This window comes from Camponotus vicinus, unplaced genomic scaffold (assembly GCF_025532165.1).
Source record: "Camponotus vicinus isolate PSW18456_S1 unplaced genomic scaffold, iyCamVici1.0 SCAF_14, whole genome shotgun sequence".
Classification (NCBI taxonomy): domain Eukaryota; kingdom Metazoa; phylum Arthropoda; class Insecta; order Hymenoptera; family Formicidae; genus Camponotus; species Camponotus vicinus.
In genome coordinates, this window is record NW_028141950.1 from 9,447,100 (window position 1) to 9,462,825 (window position 15,726).

Below are 15,726 nucleotides of genomic sequence, written 5' to 3' on the forward strand. Positions count from 1 at the left end.
AATTTATAATTTGTGGATATATGATTATTAGTATATTGTAGTGTAAAGATTAGAATTATTCGGGAAAATGTGCTCGGCAGATTATTGCATCGTTGTATCTGTGCATCGATTATGAAATAGTTTATATAATCTCATATGTTATTTAATATTTTTTATAATGCATAATATCATACATATCTATAAAACGTTGTCAGTATTTGGTGATCTTTCGAAATGATAGACCGTAATTGTATGTAAATATTACACATTATTAGCTTTATTAAATATAGTTAGTGGAGATAGAGCAATCAGTATAGTTCATTTTTACAACTGCACTTTTGTAATCATCAAAATAATTTGAATATATAGTAAGTCATTAAATAAAAAGATAAAATATATATATACTTTTCTCGAATGATGTAAAAAATTCATACAGATAACTGTTATAAATTCAAAAATAATTATATTATTATATTTATATATTTACAACTAATTATAGAGGATATTATTCGCGGTTTCTCTTTCCCTCATAAATTTTACAATCAGTTTGTAATTATCGGTCATATATAATGTCGAAAATTAATTATATTCCCATGCTGAAAAAAATATCGTTTATACATATATACAGGGTGTCCCTGAGCATGTGCTCACGCACTTGTGAGGAGGTAGAGCGCAGTAAATTAAATAAAAAAATCCTATACCATGTAACGATTTTTGTAATAATAATAGAAATATTAATTATTGAAAGTTCATCACAGTTACTTTCAAGGTCAATTTTAAGATTGATAGAGGCACTTTCAGAAAAAACGTTTGATACAAAAGTTTCTTACTTTTTCACGTACAATTCAAATCTATAATAAAAAGTACCATATTCCCCTAAAAAAATTCAACTTCCGATCCGGATGGCGTATTTCCGGTCGGAATACAAAAGTTGAAAATATCACCATTTCTTTATTTAATTTACTGCGCTCTACCTCCTCACAAGTGCGTGAGCACATGCTCAGGGACACCCTGTGTATATATATATATATATATGTATATATATAATCGCAATCATTAAATTTCGCTTCGATTAATCAAAAACACAAATTAGATATATCATTATATTACTTGATTTTGTACAATCATGAAAACGGATGTAATATTTTTTAATAATAATCAAAATTTTATGGAAGGTAAGATTACAAAATTTCTTTTATCTTCATTGATAAATCTAATATTAAGATTAAATCTGAAAATAACAGAATCAATTTAGAAATATTCTAGAAATATATTTCCTACATTAAGATTTATTGAATCGTTCGGAAAAGAAGATAAACATTAATTTAATTATATCGGCTAAATAATATCGACTGGATTCAGTAAAGCATCTTCTATGTTCTTTCTTAATGCTATAATATTTTTCAGACAAAATTTGAAATTTGGTCTAGCATCCGCTGTACTCCAACAACGTAGCATCAACTGGTACAATGATGATGGACAGTTAAGAGTCATCGGCAACCTGCCTCCAGCACGTACATAATTTATCACTTCTTCATCAGTCTTGGCAATATAAGGTTGCTCACCCAACGATGTAATTTCCCACATTAATACCCCAAATGACCAAACATCGCTTTGAGAAGTAAATATTTTGATCATCAAAGATTCGGGTGCCATCCAGCGAATGGGAAGCAAACCTTGTCCTTTCTAAAACATGATTTTAACAAAAATTTAATTTTCTGGTTCAAGTTGTTCATTTTTAGAATATGTGCAAAATAAAAAACGTTCATTTATCTCTTGCTATATATAAATAAAAACTACTTATATTCCATATTACTTAAAGAAACAATGCATAATACTATTATGATAAATGGAAAGTATTTTCGAAAGAATTCATTTTTTAATCATTAATTTTTTTTCATAATTGTATTTACCACGCAATAATAATCATCCTTGTAGATATCTCTGGCCAGTCCAAAATCTCCAATTTTGATGACACGATTCTCGCGATTTCTCGAAGATACTAAACAATTGCGACACGCTAGATCTCTATGTACGAAACGCAACTCTTCCAAGTAGCAACAACCTCGCGCAACATCTTCGCACATGGCGAGCAAATCCTGTAAACGCAGAGCAGGCGAATCTGACGCTTGCAAATTTCGACAATCTCTCAAATATTTTAACAGATCACCAGTTTCCATCAATTCCAACACTAGTAACGGAGAATCTCCATCTAAACAAATGGCCAACAATCTTAATATATGTTTATGTCGAAAATGATTCATAAGCTTGGCTTCCTTTAACAGTTTCTTTTTCTCATGGGAAGAAGCATCTTTTCGAAGCGTTTTTATTGCAACGGATATCTCTGTGCCCGATTTTTCTAAGTTCTTCACCTTTCCTTGAAATACCTGCGAAATATTTCACACAAATTTACATGCGTACGTCATTAGAAAATGTATAGTTTAATGTCAAGTAATATTATATTTTACTTTATATTAAATAATTCAATGAAAAATATATAATAATGTGCATGCTTGTTGTCTCATCTAAATTTTACATTACTTATAATCTATTATAAAAATTCATGTAATTTATATCTTTATTAGAAAATACATATCTGTTTTGTTGATCGAGAAATTAATTTAAAACATTGCTTGAAAAAATTAACTTTTACCTTTCCGAATGCGCCGCTACCAAGAAGTTTTGTAAATGTAATTTGTTTAAGTGCGACTTTAGTTATCGCACATTCATCCGGGTTATAATGTAACATAGGACTGTAAATCATATTGAATTGAGTGTTTCGGCAAGGTACTTCATGTAGAATCGCCAATTCTATATCGTCCATTGTTGAAGATAAAAATTGTTCATTATTACCTCTGCGTTGACGATACACTGTTATAAAATTTCGACTTAATTATGTAATAATATGTATTATAAAATCTACTGTATTTTACTAAATTTATACATTTAGTTTAATATAAGTAAATTACTATTTTCAGTAAATTTTTAGATATTATATCAGATATATATGTATAATCTACAATTCAAGTCGATACCTACATCAAATATACTTACAACGATAAAAATAGTAGACGCAGATTATAGTAACTATAACAATAAAACTTAACATCAATAATAAGTAATATTTCTTCGCTATTATTTCAGGAGTGCTCGAAATATCTATATTAAGCAAAAATATAATTTTAATATCTTTGTATGTGTATGTGTTTACAAATTTATTTTTACTTATAACTTTATTACCAAAATTTAATTTTTTTAAATTTTAGGGCTATTCATATTTAAAAAAATTAGCAGATAATATTATAACATCTATGCAGCACAGAATGTTACAACTACTTTGCAACAATATTGCAATATTACAAATTGCAATGCAACATTACGGAAAGTAGAAATATAAATTAACAAAGTATGTATTAAACATTAGCAATATGATATTTATATTTTAGAAACATTTTAACTATAACACTCTTTAATTTATCTATAAAAATAATGTAATAATATATTTTCTTATATTTGTATATATGCCATGAATTTTACTTTTTTGCAGAAGTCAAATGAAATAATGACACAGAAATAATATCAGTGGAGTAAATATAATTCTAAGCTAAAGATAAGCATTGCTATTTTCTTATTAAAATATAGATAACATTTTATATCAACGTTATAATATATTTTATGATATATTTTCACTTCATGTACGAATACGATATTAATCTTCAAAGATAATGTATCTTTTTATTATATTAAGTATGTAGATACTATTATATCTATTATTATATTTTTCTATGCATTTTTATGCATTTTTCACATACAAATATATATAATTATAACGGATCTTTAAAATTTTTAAATAAAAATATAATTAGTAATATTTAATTAATTTTATAACTATAATGTTTATATATATATATATATATATATATATATATATATATATATATACTCCATTATAAGAATATAAAAAACATTTAATATAAAAAAGTGATTCGTAAGTAAAAGTTTAAAGTAATTTTGTATAAAAATATAATATTTTATGTTATATGATTGTTTAAATACAATTTTACAATATATTATCTTAGACACGATTATCTTAGATATTGCAAACTTCTATTTATATCAAGTCTTTAATTGAATTAAATGTTTCCAAGATATTCATCTATCAAAAACAAAAATATGGTTGCAATAACATTGCATTCTTTCCAATATATTACGCTGTTATATTGCTACAATATTTCATTGCAAAAAGCGGACAGCTTAACTTCATCACAATCTTATAACAATAACTCAGCAGAGTTTCACAATCGATTTGCAATATTGCAATGTTTCAATGAAATTATTCTTCAATATATCCATACATTCTTATTGTGCTGTATGGGTATCTTCGTTTGCTTACCAAGTGTTGAAAAAATAAATCTTCCATTAGCCGGCCATGTAAAATTTTCCTCATATTCGGGATATCTCAATATCAAGCGAAACTTGTATAAAGTTCCCGATTGTAAATTTCCGATATGGTATATTATTTCTTTGTTATAATTAATTTTAATATAATTCGTTGTTTGCCACTTTTCTGTTGCATTCTCTTTGTACTCTAGTGTAGGAGAGACCGTCAGATTGATGTTTGAGATCCATGAAATGTCCATGCTATTTATGTCGACCTCGCTCAAAGTAATATTGTTTGGTTTTGAGTATTTGTGAACGATCTTGCTTAAACTCTCGTTGTAGAAATCGCTAAAATTAATTGGATACACACGCACGTATATCAAATAATCTTGTACTGATAGCGGCAAGTTAATCTTTGTGAAAAATCTGCCATCTACCATACGTTTCGGCATATTGATAAATTGTTTGCTCTTTTGTTGCGTGCCGTTCACTAATGTAACTGACTTCCAATGCACTTCGTAGGTCACGACCACGCAGTTCAATGCCTTGGGTGGCATCCAATGAACTGCTGCTATAGTAGGCGTCAAAGCTAGAACACTTACGTTTTCTGGTGCATTAAGCTTGCCCGAATTAGTTTTTATTGGTATCACATTCGAATCGAATGGATTTATTGATAATTGATCAAAGTAAAAATTGCTTAAAGTAAACTTCAACTTGTACTCTGTAAATGGTGTTAAGTCCTTAAGACTGTAATATCGCTCGCCTAGCATATTGAATTTCTCAGACTTGTTGAAATTGTTGTCTAAACAGATTAGGGAGATAGTATACATAGTAGTTGGTAAATTATATTTTTTGCATCCACTCTTTACAGCCGGCTCCGGAAGAGGCTTCACATAGATGATGTTTGCCAGTCTATCCATCACTGCTCCATTCTCAAAATTATAAACTTTTTCGTAAGGTGTCAGACATCTCATTGGAGGATATGGTTGTAGAGATTTATCAAAAGCGTAAATTTTATAAAACATATTATTATCTGAACTTATTATTATCTTTTCAACATATTTGGCTGCATTTACGCTCGTGAGACTTGCATATTTCTTTTTCAAAACGTAGAGTATATATGGAAACGGATCATTTACTAAAATGTAAATGTTTGTTTTGTCAATCGTCATAGATTGGAAGTAAAAAGTATCACTTACACTTATGTTTTTCTTGTGTAAAATCGCATTGCACATAGAAATGTTAATGTCTGTTACAATTATGTAAATGTCACTTAACCAGTAAATTAACGGCTCCTCATTATTCATGTCATCAATTATCACATCGCGAATAGAATCTATATAATGAAATTGGCAAAAGGATGCATTTATCTGAACAATTTGCTCGTTTTTTCCATCGAGATGATATTGCATCATATCATATTTTGTATTCATCCAATTGTATGATACGTGATATAAAATTCTAAAAAATATATAATTATTTTACTCATTATAAAACATTTTTTAACAAAAACAGAAACTTATATGTAGTGAAAATTCGAAATTATTATAATTATATAATAACTTATTATTTTTTTTTACTTATGATCTTAATTATAAAACCACGTAAAATTATAGAAAAATTACAAATTTGCATAAATCTTTAATGGAAAATTATTTTTTCAGGTGAACGGTAATAAACGTACCCCATAAACGGTGATACACTTAAACCGAGAATATAAATTTCTGATTTGAAAATCTTATTAAATTCAATTATGCCATTTTCCCACATTGTTAAGTCGAACTTTACAATATAAAAGTAGTCGAAGTCTTGAGAGGTTATATATAGATTTCTTGCTACCCAGTCAATGCAGAGATTATATGGATAATTATCAAAGCTGGCTATTTTTGTGATATTATTTTCATTAATCTTCAATGTCATTAGGTCTCTTTCTGTTAGCCAATAAATTCTATGTTCCTGTATCGAATAAGCGGCATATGTTACTGATCTGAAAAAAAGGAGCTATATTCTATTACTGATCTGAAAAAAAGGAACTATAATTTTATAGTAAAAAATTATAGTTGAGATTTCTAATTTTATAGTTATTACTACTATAATGTTGATAATAATAAACCTGTGCATAATAATAATAACTTTAACTTTATAGCTAGTGTTAAAAATAATTTATGATAATTATAACTATTTTTTTTATCAGTATACGTACTCTGACATTACGAAATTAGTAATGTTTAAATCCACGTCCAATATGTGGATACCTTTTCTCGATGTCACTAATAATTTAGGTATTGGATTTTCATGTGTAGTCGACACATTGATTAAATCCGTATAAGGACCAGCAACAATTTTAGTATGCGCACGTACTCGAAAATAATATGTCGCGTTAGATATTAGATTGTGCATCGTGTGCTCCAATTTTGTATTTGTGATATTTTTATCGTCGCAAATTTGAATCTCTTTTAAGTCATCGATGAAAGAACATTGCACTGTATACCCTTGTATTATTTCATCGGTAAATTCAGGTTGGTTCCATCTGTAAAAAAATAAAATTTCAGCCATTTTATATTTAACAAAATTATAACAGAATTAACATTTTTGATATACTTATGTTGTTGAATTTAAGAAAAAGAGAGAAAAATGAAAGAATACAAACTGAGAATTTAGATTCCTTACCTCAATGTCACAAAAATATCGTTTACTTTTTCTACGAATTGACTGTCGAATTGTACAAATGCTCTGAGAGATGTTGGTTTGCTCAAACTGCTTTCTAGAGATTTTAAGAACGTACATATTATCATAATAATATATAAGATTAAGTTGATTATCTCAGTAAATCAGAAAGAACAATTTAATGTGAAAATAAAGGAAAGAGAAAAAATAAATGTAAACTACAAAATATGGAAATTAGTACAGTATTGACTTTCAAAAAAGTAATATAAGAATTTTTTGCGTTATTCAAGATTTAGAAAAGTAATCGTTAATTCATGGGAAAAACGAATAAATAACTTTTAATAGAATGACAAGTACTTTTCGATAAATTCCTATAGCTTAAGAAATCAGAAGTATAATATTTGCGATTGCTTTAAAACAAAGTAGCAAATTAATAAAATTGATTTTACCTTTAATTATGACAATTTTTATGTACACTGTTTATATTATGCTTTTCTATTTCTTTTTGGACGGAATTAGAATTTATATTCTTCTCACTACTGGAAGATATTTTTAGATTTGATTTCCACTCTCTCTTCAATTTAAACTATTTACACTTTTTCGTCATAGATTTTGTTATTAATGTTTTATGCATTTTTTTGCAACTTACCGTTAGATTCTGGGATGATAGAAATATTTGCAAGTGTAACTTCATCGACTTCTCGCTCATTTCTCGCAGTACTATTAGAATGACTTCGGTCAGATTTGAAATTTAGTATATGATGATCATTTTTCTCGGACATTGAAATATCCTTCATAAAGTATAACATACGAATAGAATTAAGTGAGTATCGTTGAAGCGATTGTTTTTAGTGCTTTTAATGATAAATTATAAAATTATAAAATTATAAAATTACCATATAAAATTAAACGAAAAATTACCATTCGTTTTTTGTTTGCTTAATAATACCGGTTTGATATATACCATTCCTAAATGATATAAATTGAATGTGATATAGTTTTATTCATATCGTAAAATCTATTTTTTATTTATTTTTTTTAAGACATCTTGTATATCAAACATAACTCATGTTAAAAATAAAATCAATCAACAGGTTAAGAAGAGTCAATGAGGATTCATAACAGCTTTTAGCAAGTAGTACAAGCGAAAGTGTAGCCTTTGCAATTATTAAAACAATTTTGTCTAACGGTTTGATTCTTTCTCACGATAGGTTAGTTAACTCCTCTCAATTTTACCGTAATTCAAATTTCTTTTCAAAAATTTGCCGATATTACTAAAGTTTTATTAATGTTTGTACTTCAAGAATAAAAAGGTTAAAAATATTGTTCCAATTATCTTTACAATTATTAAATATTAGTCGAGCTTCCGCTTCCGGTGCAATAACGGTTGACACGTGGAAAGTAGGCAAGTGTGATAGTGAGAATTAGTGAGAATTGCAGAAGGGTGGTGATAGTGAGAGTGGTGGAGTGTGAGAGCGGAGGTGAGAAAGAGTGTGAGAGAGTATAAAGGGAATAAGTGGAGGGCCGGGTTAGGGAAAAAACGGGTAATAAAGGGAAGCGAGATGACAGGATAAAGGGCATAGAATAGGGGGATAGTAGATAGAGACATAGGAAAACGGGCGGTAGGCATAGATAGTGGGTAGATAGGTAGGAAACAACGAGGCACACGAGTGGCATAGAGTATACAGTAGGGATAGAAGGGGGAACAGAGAAGCGCGCGTGGTTCAAATGGAGACGGAGTCAAAGGAGAGAGTAGGTGTATTAGGAAGGAAGGGAAGGGAGAGGGGGGAGTATAGGGAGTCTAGACGAGTTGTGGAAAAGGAAGAGGGATGAAATGGAGAGGAGTGGAGGGGGAGAGGAGGAGATATTTAAGAAAAGTAAAATAATAGAAAGATCGCCGGTGAAGAAAATAGAGATGAGTGAGCTGGGAGAGTGGATGAGGGAAATGAAAGAGGGCTTTGAGAGAATGGCAAAAAGAACGGAGAGAGCGATGGAGGAAGTAAGAAGGGAATTTAGAGAACAGGGAAGGGGGTTGAACGAGGAGATGGAGGAAATGAGGAGGGAGTTCAGAGAGCAACAGAAGGAATGGAGGGAGGAGAGGGGGGAGTTGAGGAGGAAGCTAGAGGAGATGAAGGAAAGAATAGAAAAATTGGAGGAGGGAGAGAGGAAGGAGGATAACGTGATACAAAGTAGAACAGGGGGAATAAGATAATGGACAAGGTAGGTGAGTTAGAAAGAAGGCTAGACACCAGAGAGAGGGAGGAGAGGAGGAGGAATGGTGGTAATAAGAAATGTAGAAGTAAAGGAGGGAGAAAGAAGAAAGGCAGTGGAGGAAATATTAGGGATAGTGGGAGCGAAGGTGGAAGTAGGGGAAGTTAAAAGGATAGGAGAAGTGAAAGAAAAAGGGCGGGAGATGCTATTAGTCAGGTTAGGAAGTGAGGAGCAAAAATGGGAGGTGATGGAGAAAAAGAAGAATTTAAGAGGTAGAAAGGAGAGAATTTTGGAGGACTTGTCATGGAGGAAGAGGAAGGTTAGATGGAGGTTGAGAGAGATAGCAAGAATGGAGGAGGCGAAGGGAAGAAGAGTTTGGGTAAGAGGAGGGAGAATAAGGATAGGGGACCAATGGTGGAGGTGGGATGACGAAGGAGAGGTATTGAGAGATGAAAGGGGTGAGATAAGAGGAGAAATACAGGGGGAAGGAAGATAAGTGGAGAAGAGAATGGGGGGATAATGGGGAAGGAGAAGAGAGGGGAGATTGGTAGGGAAGAATGGAGGGTGGCATTCTGGAATGTAGCGTGGTTGAGGAATAAGAACAGGGATTTTTGGAAGGGGTTGGAAAATTGGGACGTAATTGTGTTGTCAGAGACATGGGTGGATGAGAAGGGATGGGATAGGATAAAAGAAAAGTTACCGAAAGAAAACAAACGGGGGACACAAATAGCAAAAAGGAGAAATAGGAAGGGGAGAGCAATGGGAGGAATGGCTATGGGGATAAGAAAAGAAGTAATGGAGAAAGGACAGGAAATAAAATCAGAAAGGGAGGGAATAATTGAAGGAAGAGTGAGAGTGGGGGGGAAGTTGGAAAATAATAGGAGTATATGTGAAGGGGAATTTAGAGGAAGTGTTAAAGGATATGGAGGGATGGATGGAAGAAATGGAAGTGGGAAGTGGAATACTAATAGGTGGGGACTTTAACGCGAGAACAGGAAGAGAGGGAGGAGCGGTGGGAGAGGAAGATGAGGGGGAATCAGGAGGTGAGAAAGGAAGGAGATCAAAGGATGAAAAGATAAATAGAGATGGAAGAAAGTTAGGGGAATTGGTTGAAGAAAAAGGATGGAATATTTTTAATGGAAATATGAGAGGGGATGAGGAAGGCGAATTTACGTTTACGGGGGGTAAGGGATATATAGTAATAGATTATGTGATTGGAGATGAGGATGTGAGAGGGAGAATCAAAAGAATGAGAATAGGAGATAAAATAGACTCAGATCATCATCCGGTGGAAGTATGGGTGGAAGGGAAAGTGGAGAGAAAGAGGAGAGGGAAAAGGATAGAAGGAGTCGGAAGAGTGATATGGGATGAGGAGGGTAGAGAAATGTTTAGGAAAAAGATGGCATTAGAGAAAACAATGGGAGATGGATTGGAAGAAGCATGGGGGGATATGGAAATGAGAATAAAAAAGGCGATGAAGGTGACAGAAGAAGAACAGGGGAAAGAAAAGATAATAAGAAGGGGATGGTGGGATGAAGAATGTAAGGATAAGAAAAGAGAGGTGAGAGAGGAATTGAGGAAATGGAGGAAGGAGGGAGAAGATAAAGAAGGGTATAGGGAAAAGAAAAGAGAATATAGGGAGTTATGTGAGCAAAAGAAAAGGGAGAAAAGTGAGAGATGGGAAAAAGAAGCGAAGCAGGTAAAGAAAGAGAAGGAGGTGTGGGAGATTGTGAATAGATGTAGGAGAAAGAGGAGGAGAGTGAACGAGAATATAGAGGAGAGAGAATGGAAAGATTATTTTATGAGACTACTGGGAGGGGTGGAGCACAGAGTAGTGAGAGGAAATTGGGATAGGAGAAGGGAGGATGGAGAAGGGGAAATAAGCAAGGAGGAAATTAGGGGAGCGATCAGAAGGTTAAAGGATGGGAAGGCAGCCGGGTACGATGGAATACCAGGAGAGGTTTGGAAATATGGAGGGGAAGATTTGGTAGATTGGGGGTGGAACTTTTGCAAGGGGGTGTGGAAGGGAGAGGGGTGGCCGGAGGGATGGAAGGAGGGGGTAATTGTACCAATTGCGAAGAAAGGAGAAGGAAAGACAGTGGAGGAATATAGGGGGGTGACACTGATTATACGGCGGTATTATACAAGGTGTATATGATGGGACTAGTGGAAAGATTGAGGGAGGAATGTGAGGCTAAAAGGGTGATTCCGCAGAATCAGACAGGGTTTAGGAAGGGAATGGGTACAATAGATAATATATATGTGGTAAATTATCTAATAAATAGGCAATTGGGAAAGGGAAAGGGAGTAGTGGCATTATTTGTGGACTTGAAGATGGCATTTGACACGGTGGACAGAGAGGTATTATGTGAGACAATGAGGATGAGAGGGATAAGAGAGGGTTTAGTGGAGAGAGTGAAAGAAGCACTGAGAGAGACGAAAAGTAGGGTAAGAGCAGGAGGGGAAACGGGGGAGAGTTTTTGGACGGTAAGGGGGGTAAGACAGGGATGTCCATTGTGTCCGATGTTATTTAGTATAATGATTGCGGACTTGGAGGAGGAGATGGGAAAGGTGAAGTGGGGAGGGATAAAGATGTGTGGGGGAGAAAGGATATATACCTTAGCTTATGCGGATGATATAGTGCTATTGGCGGAGGAGGAAGATGAAATGAGGAGCATGATTGATAGATTGGAGGAATATATGGAGAGGAAAGGTTTAGAGTTGAATGTAGGTAAGACGAAGATAATGAGGTTTAAGAAGGGAGGAGGTAGAATGAAGAAAAGAGAGTGGAGGTGGAGAGGAAAAAGGATGGAGGAGGTAAAGGAATTTAGGTACCTGGGGTATACGTTGCAGAGGAATGGAGGACAAGAAGCGCATGTTAGGGAAAGGATTAAGAGGGCGGCGGCGGTAATAGGGGAAGTATGGGGAATAGGGAAGAGAAAGTTTGGCAAGGATTGGAGTAGAAGGCTATGGCTGTTTGACAGGCTAATATGGACAATATTGAGCTATGGAGTTGAGATATGGGGTTGGAAAGAAAGGGAAGCAATAGAGAGACTGGAGGAAAGATATATGAGGTGTACTGGGCCTAAAGAGAAGAACGTCAGGATATTTGATAAGGGAAGAAATTAAGAGGGGAAAGTTAAGAGAGAGAGCGGGAAAGAGAGCTTGGGGATTTGAGGAAAGGCTGAAGGAAGGGAAAGGTAGTGAGTTGACGAGACTATGCTGGAAGGAATTGAGGGAGGGGGCGAGGGAGGGAAAGGTAGGATCAGAGTGGGAGGAGGAGAGAAAGAGGTTCTTTGAAAGCAGGGGATGGAGGATTGGAGAGGTAGAGAGGAAGAGAGAGGAAGGGGTTGGGTGGTTTGGAGAATTGATTAAGAAGGACAAAGAGGAGCAAAGGTTGGAGAAAGAAGGAAGGATAAGAGACTGAAGATATAACAGGTGATATAAGATGATAAAGGAGGAAAGAATACCAGAATATCTAAAGAAGGGATGGGGAGAGAACAGGTGGAGGAGGATATTGAGGTTTAGATTGGGGAATGAGATAGGAGAGAGTAATTATTGGGAAGAAGAAGATAAAAGGATATGTAAGTTATGTGAGGGGGAGACGGAGACTTGGGAACACGTATGGGAGGGGTGTAGAGTGTGGAGGACTGGGGGGAAAGCTGACAGGAAATGGCGGGGTGGATGTTGGGGTGAGGTGGGGAGGGAGAATGGTGGATGAGAGATAGAGAGAGAAAGAGAAGTAAGAAAAGAGGAGGGAGAAGAGAGAGGGGGGCGGAGGAAGAGAGAGAGTGAGAGTGAGTGAGTGAGTGAGTGAGTGAGTGAGTGAGTGAGTGAGAGAGAGAGAGAGAGAGAGAGAGAGAGAGAGAGAGAGAGAGAGAGAGAGAGAGAGAGAGAGAGAGAGAGAGAGAGAGAGAGAGAGAGAGAGAGAGAGAGAGAGAGAGAGAGAGAGAGTGGGGAGGGTAGAGAGGTTGAATAAAAGGCAAGAGGAAGCGGAAGTCGAGGGCGTGTGTGTGCGTGTAAAGGAGGGAGGGGGAGCGAAGAAATTCGCGATCCCTCAAGTAGTTTATAAGTATAGGTTAAGTTTAGGATAAAAGTAGATTTAAGACTTTTTGTAAAAGATTGTAACCCTGAGGGGAACAATAAAGTTTATTATTACTATTAAATATTAGTCATAGAATTATATAAATTCTTCTATTTATAACCTTGTCAAGTTTTTTCTCGAATATCGTTATATTTTTAACACAAACAAATCCTGGAAATGATAGTATAAACCGAAAGTATAAACGATAATGCCTCGATAAAATATGTGCATATAATTGCATGTAAACGGATATATGTACAATGAAAATTAATATAAATTCTAGTGATTGTTATTGAATATATTGTCGATCGAAATATTAGCGTTAATAGATACAACTTGAAGAATGTTTGATAAATGGTTTTTTTATTAGATTTTCTATCTCGATATTTAGTAGCTCTGTGCCGTTATATAATTATCCTTAACACAAAGAAATAATGCTAACTTTCTAAATTAATTACATAAAATAAAATCTACATTAGTATAAAGCTTACTATATATCAATAAATATTATAAATATCATAAATAGAAAGATAATGAATATCTAGAAACATAAAGAAATTTTAGAAATTGAAGAAAAATGACATTAAAATATATTGGAGTATCATCGTACGTATATATTAATGTAGCAGATAGTAGACAGAAAATTTCATTAATTTTAAAAATTGTTATATTTATAGAAATATTATTAAAAACAATAATTATATATATATATGTATGGAATTTGCAATTAACAATTACATATTTTTTCTTAAAAATAACTATGTGTTTTCTTTACACGAATTGATTCCTCTCATTATTTTTTACATAAAAGTATTAAGGTAAGATAATCGAAAATTGAATATTTTACAAGATATTTTACGGTTTATGTAAAATTAAGAAATGATTTCAAGCCTTATAACTCAAATAGTACTTAAGGGAAAAATATTTTATTATAGTGTTTTGGAAAGCCCTCGAGATAAGCTACAAGAATATGCGGTAAAAGTAGGAAGTTCCATTTAAGAAATTGACGGTGACCTTTACATGACCTTCAAATGACTCTCAAAGGTTAAATCATTGCCACCATCTGATTGCTCCCTTCAAGCCATATAACTTTTGTTGGAAATATTTTTTTGTTAGATTATTGTAAGTGCCTTAAAAATCGTGGCGACCGTTACAAGGATACCACCCTGTATATATACATATATATATATAGAAAGAGAGAGAGAGAGAGAGAGAGAGAGAGAGAGAGAGAGAGAGAGAGAGAGAGAGACAAAATAATACAATCAAATTTTATAAAATACCGTTTTAATTAAATTTAATATAGTATATAACATTCATTTGTAAAGAAAATTTCGAAACTTTATCCATCATTTTTTTACATCATCGTACATACTTTTTTCTTTTATATTGAAATGTTTTATTTTATCTTATCTTATTATATAGATAGAATATGTAATTTATTATCATTCATTTTTAGTTACACTACTATATATATATAACAGCAATAACATTCAATTGTCTCTTAATCAAGCGAAAAATATCTCTTACCTGCGTGTTTAAATTTGGACACATGGAAACACTTTCTTTCTGGAGGTTGTTTGAAGTGGTATAATTCTCCGGCGTAATAGTTGCCTTTGTCAGTACTAAACCTTTCAATAAAACACATAAAATTGTCCCAAACATAATTTGCATTTTTCGTAAACGTTTGCACTCAATCGGTTTCCGATGAATCCTCAATTAGTTGTTATCATAATTTTTTGTGATATTCATATAATGCAGTTTGAATCAAACGATAAGTAACGCGGTAGCGTGTTTTGGCTAGCGATCATAATAGTAACTGACTTCGAATAATCAATCGGATCATGTGTTGCCATGACTCAGAAACCGGATCTTGGTGCCGTTTTCCTCACTCCATGGGCATGCTAGCGGCCGAACGTCGCGAAAAGCAGTAAGCGTCTAAGCCGGTCTAGTGATGGTAGCAAAGAGGGCACCGTCGCGTAGAAAAAGAAAATATAATAATTTATTATATTATTTTATATTTTATATAATATATATATATATATATATATATATATATATATATTATTTTATTATATTATTTTATATATTATGTATAATATTAAATAAACATATATTCTATATTAATATATATATATTTTTTTTCCACGCGACGATGCCCTCTTTGCTACCATCATTAGACCGGCATAGACAGTACTGCTTTTCGCGGCGTTCGGCCGCTAGCATGCACTTGGAGTGGGGAAAACGACACCAAGATCCGGATTCTGGCCATGACGTCTTATTAGCTGCATTCCGTTGTAATTTATTTTTCTCTACGGAATTACTTGGCGTTATTCCAAAAAGAATTAAAATCTTTAAAAAATGTTTAACAAAAAGATTATATATGTATAAAACAAAAATAATTCTAT

General features: G+C 33.2%; 1 protein-coding gene across 3 annotated transcripts; it reads right to left on the reverse strand.

Moving 5' to 3' along the window:
- Positions 1–1,118: 1,118 nt before the first annotated feature.
- LOC145965777 (proto-oncogene tyrosine-protein kinase ROS-like) lies at positions 1,119–15,121 on the reverse strand. Of its 3 annotated transcripts, none has more exons than XM_083089456.1 (10): positions 14,849–15,121; positions 7,676–7,817; positions 7,030–7,123; positions 6,563–6,889; positions 6,044–6,346; positions 4,373–5,820; positions 3,037–3,138; positions 2,633–2,850; positions 1,893–2,366; positions 1,119–1,665 (listed from the first exon to the last, which is right to left on the reverse strand). In XM_083089456.1, exons 1-10 carry the CDS (start codon positions 14,990–14,992, stop codon positions 1,318–1,320), a joined length of 3,600 nt encoding a protein of 1,199 aa, XP_082945582.1. In that variant the 5' UTR covers positions 14,993–15,121; the 3' UTR covers positions 1,119–1,317. The 3 variants fall into 3 exon arrangements, with proteins under 3 accessions (XP_082945582.1, XP_082945581.1, XP_082945583.1); XM_083089455.1 differs by having other exon boundaries at positions 3,034–3,138; XM_083089457.1 differs by lacking the exon at positions 14,849–15,121 and adding an exon at positions 7,923–7,971 and having other exon boundaries at positions 3,034–3,138.
- Positions 15,122–15,726: the final 605 nt, after the last annotated feature.

Excerpts from the sequence above, each read along its gene's own strand:
- LOC145965777 (XM_083089455.1), bottom strand. The coding sequence starts at position 14,992 with ATGCAAATTATGTTTGGGACAATTTTATGTGTTTTATTGAAAGGTTTA. Across the intron at positions 7,124-7,675 it reads TATCATCCCAGAATCTAACG|AAAGCAGTTTGAGCAAACCA; the intron begins GTAAGTTGCAAA and ends TAAAATCTCTAG. Across the intron at positions 6,890-7,029 it reads GATATTTTTGTGACATTGAG|ATGGAACCAACCTGAATTTA; the intron begins GTAAGGAATCTA and ends ATTTTTTTACAG.